This window comes from Vidua chalybeata, chromosome 1 (genome assembly GCF_026979565.1).
Source record: "Vidua chalybeata isolate OUT-0048 chromosome 1, bVidCha1 merged haplotype, whole genome shotgun sequence".
Taxonomy (NCBI): domain Eukaryota; kingdom Metazoa; phylum Chordata; class Aves; order Passeriformes; family Viduidae; genus Vidua; species Vidua chalybeata.
The window spans coordinates 47,169,743-47,182,889 of NC_071530.1; the positions used below are offsets into that span (position 1 = coordinate 47,169,743).

At 47.5% G+C, this 13,147-nt stretch overlaps 1 protein-coding gene across 1 annotated transcript in view; it reads left to right on the forward strand.

The window, feature by feature from the left end:
* Nucleotides 1–818: 818 nt before the first annotated feature.
* The window catches only part of EEPD1 (endonuclease/exonuclease/phosphatase family domain containing 1), a 62,432-nt gene continuing 50,103 nt past the window's right edge, over nucleotides 819–13,147 (forward strand). The window contains exon 1 of the mRNA XM_053964179.1: nucleotides 819–1,972. Within this exon, the coding sequence (XP_053820154.1) occupies nucleotides 1,119–1,972 (854 nt within the window). The 5' untranslated portion in view covers nucleotides 819–1,118. The remainder of the gene's footprint in view (nucleotides 1,973–13,147) is intronic.

The following is a 13,147-nucleotide window of genomic DNA, read 5'->3' on the forward strand; positions in this document are numbered from 1 at the left end:
CTTCACCAAAATGGGCTGTGGCGGACTGCTCTGGCTCTCAGTGCTCGAACAAACTATGTTAAAGCCAGCTGAGGCACACGGGCAATACACAGCCACGATTTCAGTGCAGAATGAGGTTACTCTCAGGGAATGGGTAGGCATGCTACAGACCACCACCCAGGCTGAGACAGACCTAACACGTCCAAAAGCATCATTCTGTTGGCAGTTTCAGTTTGTTCAGCACTCTCGTAATCGCTTGAGATGTTAAAAAAAAAAAAAAAAAGGAAAAGAAAAAATGCAGACTTTACCCCGATGTATAAAAGCATAATGCCTGCAGGAGCACAAAACAAGTGTAGATGACTGATGAGGCTTTCATGAGGTCTGAAAACACACCTATGGCCCACCAGATTCAGAGAGACGAGCCCAGGGAAGTTCCAGGGCAGTAAAGCTGCAGGGAGCGTGTAAACACCTGAGACCTTGGGGACGGTAAACGCCCGCCCTCAGCGGCCAGGCGACAGCACTGGGGACGTTCTTCGTCCCCCTGTGCCCACGCGGGAAGGAGGAGGTCAACCTTCCTCTTCCTCCGAGCCCCACGCCGGCGCTGGGGCCGGGACCCCTCCGTAGGGAATCCCGGCGGCGGCGCCGCTCCCCGCCCCACCCCGCCCGGCCCGGCCCGGCCCGGCCCGGCCGGTCCCCGCGCTGCCCGGGCGGGGGCGGGCGCGGTGCGGGTGACGCCCGGGGGGCGGTGGCGGCGGCGGCGGCCCCGCCTCGCCCGGCCGAGGGGCGGGGGCTCCCGCAGAGCTACTACTACCGCCGGCGGGGCGTGGGGCAGCGGCGGCTGCGAGCGCCGGGGGCCGGAGCGGGCAGCGGCTGCAGAGGCTCCTCCGGCGCTGGGGAGCGGCGGTGCCCGAGGAGGGGAGGAGGAGGAGGAAGAAGAAAAGGCGCGGGAGCTCCTCGGCGGGGCGCAGGGTTCCCCTGACCGGGCGTGTGTGGCGGCGCGGGGTCTGTCCGCAGCTGCCCCGCCGCCGCCCGGTCCGTCGCCGGCTTCCCGCGGAGGTCCATGAGTCGCGGGCGGGCAGCCCCGGCAGCGCCCCGCGCCCGCTCCCCCGGCTCCGGCAGCGGCCCGTGGCGGCGGTGAGATGGGGGGCAGCCTGGGCTGCCACCGCTCCATCCCCCGCGACCCGGCCGACCTGTGCCACAGCCGCAAGTTCAGCGCGGCGTGCAACTTCAGCAACATCCTCGTCAACCAGGAGAGGCTCAACATCAACACGGCCACGGAGGAGGAGCTGATGACCCTGCCCGGGGTCACCCGAGTGGTGGCCCAGAATATCGTGGAGTACCGCGAGTACATCGGCGGCTTCAAGAAAGTGGAGGACCTGGCGCTGGTGAGCGGGGTGGGGGCGGCCAAGCTGGAGCAGGTGAAGTTCGAGATCTGCGTGAGCAGCAAGGGCAGCTCGGCGCAGCACTCGCCCAGCTCCGTGCGCAGGGACCCGGGCTCTGAGCACCACCTGTCCGCCACCAAGATCAACATCAATACGGCCACCCCGGCACAGCTCATGAGCATTCGTGGCATCACTGAGAAGATCGCCAACAGCATTGTGGACTACCGTAAAGAGCATGGGCCTTTCAAAAGTATCGAGGACCTGGTAAGGATGGACTGCATCAATTCCTCCTTTCTGGACAAAATCAGGCACCAGATTTTTGCAGAGCGCTCCAGGCCCCCTTCAACAAATACCAATGGTGGCCTCAACTTCATGGCCAAGCCTCACCCCAGCCCCACCTCTCTCAGCCTCCAGAGTGAGGACTTGGACTTTCCTCCCGGGGGTCCAACCCAGATCATATCCACTCGCCCCTCTGTGGAGATGTTTGGGGGGGTGAGAGATGGCAGACCTGTCTTCAGGGTGGCTACGTGGAACCTGCAAAGCTGCTCCATTGAGAAGGCCAACAACCCAGGCGTGCGGGAGGTCGTGTGCATGACGCTGCTGGAGAACAGGTAAGAGGTAGCACCTGACCTGCAGGCCAGCTCCATGCAGGATTGTAGGCTCATGCCTTTGAGGTTTGAGCACTCTAGAACTTTGCTGTGATCCTAGTGGCATTCGCTCCTTCTCGGGATTACTAAATGTTTCCCACTTCTTGCATAAAACCCTGTTTGAGTCATAGCTCTGGGACTGTAGTGGCTGTCCTTCAATAAAGCTGCTGTAACCCTCGATAGGCAGTGAAGCTCCTGAGGAGGGGGTGTGTGTACACACAGCTGTGTAGGGGAGACTGGGCTGGTACCCAGTCTCTTTAGTCACCTTAGGCCTGTTAATGGTTGGTCTAGGATTGTTTCTCCATTAAGAGCCTTTTGAACATGTCATGGAGAGCTGCCTTTCCTGCCAGAAGCTGGGGGGCAGTAGCAGGAGAAGGACTGTGTAACAGGTGTGGAATGCCACAGCTTGTCCCGCAAGGGTGACACAGCTTGTTAATGAGTGGTCATGGGGCATCTTCTCAGCTGGAGGGACTGCTCATCCTTGGGGGTGTGAGACATGCACCACCTGCCTGCCTGCTGTGCTGGCTTTGTGCCCTGACTGCACTGAGAACTTGGTGGTGCGGCAAACAGGATGGTGCTTCAGGTGTTAATGAAAAGCCAAGAGTTTGGGTTTTGTTTTTGGTGTATAATTGGTCAAGAATGCTGGGGATGTCTGTCATACTAAACTTTCTGCTGGACACAGAAATGTAGATTCCAATAAGCATTTTAAAATAACTCTAGCCCTTTCCTTTTCGTGTCAAATCTGTCCCAGCTGATCTGGCATTTAGTTTACAACAGAGGTAAAGTTACTTTTCTCTCTGGCTGCAAGTCGGACTTCCAGCAGAAAATGAATAGGGGCAGGGGACTTATGGGCTTTTCTGAAAGGGATGTTGTGGGGAGGGGAAATGCTCATGAACTGTTATCTCTGTCCTTTTCCAATAATATACAGCTCTTGTCGGTGCGGTTGCAGAGGTCAGGCATGCAAGCAGGATGGTGACAGTGATGTGAAACCCTGAAATCCTGTGCTGCAGTACAGTATTTGTGGCCAGGGATACTTCTGCTATGCACTGCTTGGGAGCCTGATGCTCCCACATAGAAAACATTTGTCATCTCACAGCCACCACTGTTTGATACCCAAAATGAAGATGATAGACCAGCAGGGTTATTGTGATGTTACACTGATAGCTTCACTTCAGCCTAGCATCTGTACATCTGTCAGTATTCTGCTTCACTAGTTCAGGTATCCTGTTCTTCCCCCCCTTTGTCTCCACTCTCTCTCTTGCTCTTTTTTTTTTTTTTGGTAAGCAACTGGAATGGAGCTGTTGGGGAAAGAAACTCAGATGATGTCTAGTCTCAGAATAATTCTAATAGTAAAATAAAGCTGCCTTAGCCCAAGCTGGCTGCTCTGTGTATGCAGAATTTGGCCCCAGAAATTTGTTTAATTTTTGCCCTTAGACTGCATGGTGTTTAGTTTCTGTGCAGCTTAACCAAGAGGCTGTTGTGCTGGGTGCTGTAAAATGTCTCCTGGATACTTTGAAGTTTCAAAGGAGCCTGGTAGAAGTACTTGTTTTTGTTCTGTTTTATTGCACATATCTGTGTCATCAATCACACAGGGTGAGTACGATGCAATTGTTTTCTGTACTTGATCCAATTTGTGATAACGAGAGAAGCTGGAAAGAAATGAGAGCAATGTGCATCCACAGACAAGCCCAAAACTTTCCTGGGAAAATAAATGTGGGAACAGAAAAAACCAACACTATGCAGGAAAACAATATACGTTGGGAAAAGCCATACTCAGCTACTCAGGGAGGAATTTCCTCTTGCTTGTGTGAGTATTGCTGGGGTCAGTGGAGCTTTGCAGCTGTAAAACAGCCTCAGCTGAGGCCAGAAACTGCCTTCATTCTGCTTCTGATCTCTGTGGTCTCACTCCCAGCTCAGGTTGTGTACCCTGGGAAGAGACATAATGCCTTGCAAACCAGTCTTTGCCCAGGTAAATCAACTTCAGTAGACAGTCAGCTGGAGAAATTCACCTCTTGCTTCTGCAAGCATGAATATATCACTGCACGGGGCTCACCAGCAGTTCAGCCTCACAAAATCCATGGATGTGTTTTCAAGGTGCTCTGTGGGTGTTCCACATGTGTTGCTCAAGTTTCCAACTATTCCCAAGCTGGAGGTGGATCTGAAGGCCCTTTGGCCTGACTGTAGGTGCTCTCGTGAGCTGTGCTAATGGGCACCTGCTTGCTGCTGCCCTGATATGCAGGAATAAATGTGCTCCTTCATGGTGGTTCCTTATAGTCACAGCTGGTCTCAGGTAGTCCAGGATGCTCTCAGAAGCTGGAATACTGTCTTGTTGCAGTACGTACAGCTGGAGGAGCTGCCTCACCTGGTTTCTTAAGTCCAGAAATAAAGCACAGCAAGTCAAGAAGATTAGTAAAACTGTGTAAAGAGAAGCAAATAATCTTAATTTTACATATTGGGGACTTTTATGCCAGTTAAAAGGCTTGCTTTGGGGTTTGCTTTTTAAAATTGGTTGGGGGTTTTTGTGTTTTAATGACCTGGTCATAGCAAGTAGCTTTAAAACCCCTTTGGGTTGTTCTTTCAGGTGTTAACAACAGGGAAAAGCACCGCTTCTTTCCAGGTGAGGCTAGAAGGCTATGCTCCTCTTGTCTTCCAGCCCTTTGCATTGAGGGAATAATTGTGCAGGAAGGAAAGAGGGCTGGACTTTCATTCAAACAAACAAACAAAAAAAAAAAAGGCAAGAAAATGTCATATTGTAACTTGCTGAAGGGAGGAGAGGAAAAAAAAAACCCTAATTCAAAGTCTCATGCTTGTTCCCAGAAGCGCTAAATTTCTGAAGAGCAGTGAAGGGAATGTACACTAAATCAGTAAGCATGACTACTACTGCTAAGCTATTTTGAAATTCATTGCTGTACTGCAAAAATAATGAAATATAGCAAGGTCCTCACCCACTTTTCTCATATTACAAGGACCTATGTTTATCACAGTGTTTGAAGTGAAGGAAGGAGTGAGGTGTTTTCATTCAGAGGACTAGAGGGTAATTTTAGAAGAGCTTAACATGATGAACGAGGAGGCGAGCATGACACATAATTGGATTGAAGTATCAAGGCTGGGGTGAGTTTGCCCAAACCTGCAGTGTTTCTTGCAGGTGTTGTTAAGAAAATCTGGGATTTATTGACAAAGAGTCAGAGTTGGCCTGTCTCTGGGGATGCAAGTTGTTCCCTCTATCTGGCCTCCGTGTCCTCTCCATTCTCAGGAGGAATGAGGGAACCAACTGCTTCTTCTCACCAAAAAAATAAAGAGAAATGTAGGGTAAGAGCAGCATGATTAAAAGGGCAACTTCAGGTCAAAGGCAGCACGTGTTTTTGTGGAGAATAAGTAGCCCCATGTTTCAACCCCAGAGGGAGGATGTTTTCTCTGGACAAGGATGGTGGAAGCACCCTGGAACTGTCCGATACCCCAGGTCCATAGGGAAGGGTACTTTTGCCACTCCTTATCCATACCTGCCTTAGGCCTGTCCCTCCTTGCCACAAACTGAGCTCGTGGCTCATGTGACACCCTGTGACCACTTTCTCTAGCTGTTGGGGTCCCAGCTGGATGATCCCATGAAGAAGTGTGGGGCAGGCATGAGCAGCACTGACTGACAGACAGGACACCTTACAGGTGCAAACTCCAGTTTGACTGTGTGCTTCAAAGTCTGCAAGTAGCCAACGGCAGTGGTCAGTTGTGTACCTTCCCCAGCATGGTTTCCAGTGGAGGTCTTCCAACCAGTTTTCATGATGCTTTATAATACCAAGCAGCAACTTTGTGAATATCTCTTAACTTTTTTTTTTCTCCCCTTGGAAGCACACTTTGCAATTGACTGAATGAAAATTGATAGCGGGTTTGAAGGCCAGAACTTGTACTCTATCTAAAGGGGGGGGACCATGTGTCAAGATGATGATGGGTCCAAAGGTTCACAGAGCCCGGCTCTGCTTCCTTTCAGATGTCAAGCAGTTCAAGGAGTTGTTTCCTTCTGCTGCTTTTTTTGGTCAGCTTCTTGGTGAGGTTGCATCTTCTACATGCAAAAAGAGTAAGTAATAAGGCCTTAACACTTGTTGCAAAAACTGCAGAAAGAGCTCAGGTTGAAAGTGACTTCAGAACATCATCTGACCGAACCTTTCCTGGGAAGGGGAGCCTGGATGAAATTATCTATCGCTGTGTCCAATCACACAGGCTAGAGGTTTAAAAACCTCTAGCAGTGTGGTTCTTCTGCATCCCTAGGAGGTTGTTCCAGTGGTCGACTCTTTTCACTATAAAAAAAGTTATAACTTGCATGTGTATAGAGTAACAAATACAAATAGCAGTGTAAGGTTTGTACTTAGCACTGGTGCTGTTTTTTTTTCTTGGCATGGACAGCAAGCCTTTGGAATGTGTCAGTCCTTTTTCCTTCCCAAGGTTTGTAACTGGTTAGCTGTTTTTAGTTTGGTTAGACAGAAGCATAGAGGTCTCTCAAAGACAAGAAATTAATCTCAATTTCTGTGTCTGGGACTTAAATCAGTGTTCTAGCCAGGGGAACAGTAGGTAAACCTCAGCCCAAAATTGCTTCCTGGGAGGTAGTGGGTGTACAGGCAAGCCCTGGGTAATCCTTGCTGTGCCACCATGCTTGAAAGTTCCTCTTCTTAGCCTTAACTAGCCCAAGAGACCTTAAGCACATCCTCTTGTCACCTAATAAAAAGAGAAGTTTCTGAGCCAAGCTCTGAAGCAGTCTCTTTCTATTAAGACATGAGGAAAACTTAATCTTGCTCAGGCCCCTGCACTAGGTGCTGGAGGCAGGAGAGCCACTTTTCCCATTGTTCCCCTACACTAAATAACAGGGTGGGGCTTTTACTTTCCTCTCCAGCCTCTTAGTCTGGGATGAGAGTTTTACAAGGGACAGCTCTTTGCTACTGGGCCTTGTTAATTTGCTTGGGAAGGGGTATGGTGTGGTACCTTGCCTCCAGGATTGTATTGGGTTTCCTGTCAAGATGATGGAAAAAGATTGCACCCCCACGGAACAGACATGATAGTAATTTATCATGGTAGTAGTAGTGATGAGTGTACTTGCACACTTCAGAGGCTCATCACCAGCTTGTATTTGTTGTTTCTATGCTGTTCCTGAAACTCTCAGTGGTCGGTCAAAGCCCTGAGGTGCATCTGTTTTATATCTCTTTCTTTGTAAAGCTACTTGGTTTTCCCTCCATTGGGTTAGGCTGGAGCCTTGCCAAGAATAATTCCCCTGCAAGAAAAGATCAGGAAAGAGGGCCTGGCTTGAGTAACCTGACCATGCTAATGAGTCTTAAACAGCAAAAGAACAAATACACCCTTTTCTCCTTATGTAATAGAGAGGAAATCCTGCCTTCTGCAACTTCAGAGAAAACTTAAGAAAAAAAGGAATTGCGAGATGATATCGTTTATGTATACTTCACAAAGGATTTTAATGAGCAGTAGAAAAAATGATGCATATAAAGCCACCATTAATTTGCACTTTCTAATACCTCAGAAGACAAAAAAAAATGGGGTGATAGAAGAGCTGTTGTTTTGGGGGTTGGCTTTTTTGGTTTTTTTTTTTTTTTTTGGCCTCCGCCTCCACGAGACCAATGATATTTTACCTACTGGGGACTAGTGGGAGCCTTGAACTGCCTTCTGGCATAGCATCTGGCATGGGAAAGCAGCAGGTCAGACCCTGAGATATGTATTTTCCAGTGAAATGAAACTCGACTGATTTACTCCTGTTCAGGATTTGGCCCATTACTTTGCATGTGTAAAATCACATGAAGGCTGCCAAGCTTAATGCTAAAGAGCACTTCCCTCTCCCTGGGGGTTAGGGCTCCTCCGAGGTACTGCTCCTGTCTTGGACAGGGACTCCAGCCCCTTTCAGGGCTGCTGCTGGGGCAACAGGTGGTGTCAGTTTCAAATTAATCAAATAATACGTAAATTGAATTCCATTTCCCAACTTCTGCTTCATATGGATGCAGTACTGAGCCCTTCTACAAGGTACAAGGGCATCATCTGCTCCTCCTGAAGGAGGTGGGTTGCTTATTCGAGATACTTTGCAGGAGAGATCAAAAGCAGTGGCTGGACTTGCAGCAAGACCGTGAAGGGTGTACGCCATCCCTGTGTCCAGTCACTTGGAGAAGGCATCTGGAGCCACGTGCTCTGCAGGAGGTCTCAGAGGTGAATGCACTGAGCTAGCTGCTTGATCCTGCTTGGTCTCTGTTGTCACAGCCCCCACAGCTTTCCTTCCTCAGACATGACATAGGAATGTAGGACAGGCCCTTGATATTAGCCCTGAGTAGCCTTTCCAGGGATTTTCTGTTTTAAATGGAGATCTGGGCATTGTTTTAACTTTGCACAACTGCAGTTTCAGTGTATTTCCTGAACATTCAAGAGCTGTATCCAACCAGTCATTTTTATCTGCTTTAAAATTGAGAATGTGGCTGGGAAAATAATATAGTTAAAGGCTGGTTTATCCATATAAAATAAACATTATTCTTGTCCTTTTAAAAATTATAACCATGCCCTGCCACTGTTACTTGTGCCGTAAAGCTTGACTAAAATGAAACAGATTAGTGGGAAAAGAGTTGGTCCATATATTATTCTTTTCTCCCAACATGTCTAATTGATACATCTGGCAGCACTTAATGGCCACATAGTTTCAACCCATGCCTGCTTGACTATTTTGCACATGTTATTTTGTGTCACTGGATTCATGTTGCTCATTGCAGGTATTTTGGTAAACCAGAGGTGCCAGCTTATTCCTGCAGATCCTGCAAAATTTGCTTTATTCCATGTGGCAAAGATTAAACGGGTTGGCAGATTTATGGTAATAAATTGGTGAAATATTAAGTGATGCTGTACTGCCTGTTCCCAAATCACAAGCAGAGGCCACAAGACTATAACCTCATTCTGCTTGACTTCTCAGAAATCTCGTGCCACATGATTGTAGGAGACAGACTAGGTACCTACACACAGGGCTTCATCCTCTAAACAGAAATATTTGATGCTTTGTGATTTTTTTTTTTCTGTGGTTTGGGAACTTGCAGTACAGCTGCAGGAAGGGTAGTTTTCTAACTTTTTCTTTGAAAAGAGCAATAGGACCATTTCCATTTCTTACTGGGAAAGAACCAAGGGACTGCTAAGTTCCTGACAAGGTGCAAGCAGAAACTTGGTCAGTCACTGTTAACTAGAGGAAAACACTGTATCTGCAACCAAGTGCTGGTCTAACTCACTGTGAACACAGGTCTCCAGCAGTATTAAACAGGGACGTTTAGGACAGGCTTTTTTTTTCAAATTTAGCTGCATCCTTCTTGATGGAGTTGAGCTTCCGTGTGTTTTCTACAGCTTCCTTGTTAAGAGGACCCTGCTTCTTTAGTGTTTAATTACTGTTTCTTTGGGAACATGATTTCAAGAGTTGGCTGGATGAGCAGAGAAGAGGTGATAGGTCATGGATTACAGTGTGCATGTAACTTTATTTTTAAGTCACATTGTTCTTCATTGTAATGCAAGTGTAAGCTGACAGACGGAAGCACAGTGTCCTTACTGAAATAATTACAATACGCTGCAGTAATTTCTTCACGTTATTATATGGTGTGGTGGTGGAGACAAGAACCATGGCACATTAATAATAACAGTGCTTAAAAATAGGAACACAATAGCTTCTTCACTTCCAGATTTTTTTTCATTATTGTTTGCAGAGGTACTGTGCTTTGTTTGAGTAATACCTGGTGATCCCCACTGATTTATCAGAGAGTAAAAGTGTGTGATGGCTTTGCTGAGGGGAGGGGAAGACCTAGCAGAGACCTTCTTTCTCATGTTTGTCCTCTCCCTCATCTCAGGCCAGGGTGCTCCACAGTGGATTCCAAAATGCCTTCTAAGGTGCCGAGAGCAGGGTGGGCATCATATCAGTGGTAGATAAATATGGAGGGAATATGTAGCTGTGGTAAAAAAGGATATTTTCTGTCAATGGATTGATTCATTTCACCCCTGGCATATACAGCATATCCATGTCCTGATCAGACCATGTGGCATTTTCAAATGGCATGAGCATTTTAAACCGCTCGGTCACTGTTGGAGAGGCTCAGTGCTGCTGACCTCCTTTCCCTCCCTGCTGCGGGGGTTTTGTGCAGGAGGGAATGCAGTGCCAGCACCAAGCTGTTATTTTCAGTGCCTGTGGTAAAATTATTAGAGGCCAGTAAGAGAAATAAGTTTACCCTGAGTGTGCCCCATGTGCGTGCGTGTTCCAGAAGTTCAACTGTGTATAAAAATATAATTTAAAAAACAATTCCTATGGAAAAATACATCTAGGGTTATACTGTTGTGTGTGCTAGGGATGCTGAGAACACTCTGGATATGGATGAGCACTGTGAGTGCAGTGGAATTAATGCAGCCTGCTTGTGCAGAATGGATTGGAATCCCTCTGACTGAGGCAGTCTGGAAGGGAGCCTTATGGCTATGCAGGCTGTCTGTCTGTTCTGTCCCCGTGTCTGTCACGGAGTTGGGGGGAGAGTGCAGTAATGGCCTTCTGCTCTTTGTGGTGAATATCCCAATGGGTAAGGCTGTACCTGGGAGCAGCTCTCACCATAGGCTTACGGATACAGGTAAAGAGGAGGAACCAGAAAATTTCCTTTTCCTTTTGTGGGGCTATTTTTCTCCCTGTTTTTATAGGTGTTTCAGGTAACGTGCTCAATCTCCTGTGCAGATTTAGCTACAATAGCTGTCCAAACCATTCACAGCCGAACGGGTTTTTAATGGGTTACTGAACAGCTAATTGATCAACTCTGCTCTGGCTGCGTGAGGCAGTGGCTGCCTTCCTGCCCTAAATCCCTCGAGCTTGCTGCACGCCAGTCCTGCGGAGTCGCTGTTCCCTCTGCTTCGCGAGGCGGACGGAATAAAGAAGCTGCTGCTTTTGCCTTCAGACGTATCCTTCCACTCCTTGGTATTTATAGCTCTGTTGTTCCCCTCCGCTTCCGTGTCGCTCTGTCGGTCTCAGCCCTGCGGGTGCGGAGGCGCAGGCGCTCAGCTGCCCAGGGCTTGCTCCAGGCTCACTTGAGGTAATTGCCGGTCAGTGCCCACTCTCTCTAGCTCAGGCTTGGCTGGAGTAAAGGTTAGCCACCTTTCTACCAAACCGGAAGCAGTTTGCTGTTGGATACACACTGGATGTTAACTTAGAAACCTTCTATTTGGTTTCTTTATTTATTCTATTTAAACAAATAAGACCAATCCGTCTCAATGTCACCGAATTGCAGGGTGTTGTGTCTTAATTTGGTGTTGAAAAATGAACTGTCAGGCAAGTTTTCCTTTCATACATGCAAGGCAAGTTCTTCGGGTTTGCTGTCAAACCTACTGCCTGTAGAATGTTAAATGACTACCTTACTCCTCTTTTTTTCTCCCTCTAAGCAGGCAGAAACATGGAATAGTGTGAACCCCTGTCAGGGAGGATAGTCTTAGCTGGGAACAACCCATATGACTTGTTTTAAAACAGTCTGCTTTTCTAATAGGGCAGGAAATTTCAGTGGTAATCCCATTTTAAGCTAATATGGGCAGATACTGCTCTTCCACTGGACACAATGATGGAGTCCCTTTCCGTAAGGATTGCCTTAGGGAAATCTTTGACTTGTTCCCCTCTTGTGATGTGTGGGGCTGATGGTGATGAGGCACATAGCAGCACCACAATACATAGGAGAGGAAGTACACTGTGTCTGTAAGAGATTCTGCCCCCATACACAAAACACCAGAGCTGCTGGTGAATTAAGAGCTAAAATAAATGCTATTATCAAGAAAATGCTGCAGTGGTACCTGACTACCCTTTGCAACCTTTATTCTGACCAGCCCAAGTTTTCCTATGATTCTGGCAGCAATGAGAGTGCAATTTTTGGCTATCTGTCTATATCTTCCTGCTAGTCTTTTGTACAGCTCTTTCCATTATTTCTAGCTGTGTTTACAATCCCCTTTCATAATTAATGGAGACTACCAGCTGCCCACTGCCCTCTGTGCTGGCCGCTCTCCCGAAAACACGGCATTGAGCAATATGCGTATGTGGCCTGAGTGAGGGCAACGGGGTCAGTACTGCTGGCAGATAGCACAGAGGTGCTTGCAACACATCCCAGAGGGATCTCTTGGTGAATTACCCATTGGTTACCAAGAAACCCCCACAATGTTTTGTTTTAATTGCTTCTGAGTTCTCTAGTGCAAAGTAGCACTGCACGAAAGGAAGCCGTTGGCTTAAAGGACAAGATACAGTTTCCGTCTTCAGCTCGTGGATATGGATACAGATAGATATTCCAACAATGTCGACTCTGGGCTGTTGTCAGTAAAAGTTCTGAAAGCATTGCTGCTGGATGGAAGCTGTGCAAAAGCTACCTCCAAGGATGTGGTGTTTCCCATTTCTATTTTAAACTGAAAGCACTTGGACTTGGCTGAGGTTTGACTTGCTTCCCTATCCATCCCCCCCCCCCCCCCCCTTTTTTTTTGCTGTGTGTGTGGGGCAGATTTTTTGAGGACCTGTATGCAAGGATGATGGTGACCTATATTGCCCAGCTGAGCTCTGAAATTTGGCAAAAAGAAACTGGGCAGATATCTGTATATTGGTTATCCATAGGTTGAAAGGAAATTGTCTCATAATCTTGCTTCTATCTTTGACCTTATCTTTAAAGCTTGCTCTTGCAACGTGAACATGATTCCCCCTTCCATGTCCTCTTTCCACCCCTCCTGAATCTGAAGCCTTTTCACTGGTTTTACTTGGCTTTTTGGTATGTTCAAGTCTTGCCATACCTTGAACACTTCCAGTTATCTCAAATGCTGCTTGATCAAACCTTTGCTTTCACACCATGAAATCATGGTTGAATGAAATCATCTCTCTCACCTACAAGGCTGAGGACTTCAGTTTCCTTGGATCTGTGATACTTCCCCCAAATCATCCTTCTTGCTCCAAGATGTGCAGCAGCATTTCTTTCTCTGCTGAGGCCTTTTGCCAGGCAGTTTGAAAATCAGTGCCTTTTGAGATATATCAAGTTTCAGGCAAAAGCTGCCTGAAAACTGCAGCCTCGCCTTTTATATCTGAGGGTGTTAGGAATTCTTGCAATTAGAGGAGGCTCTTGTACCATTGCTTTAAAGGAAAAAAGT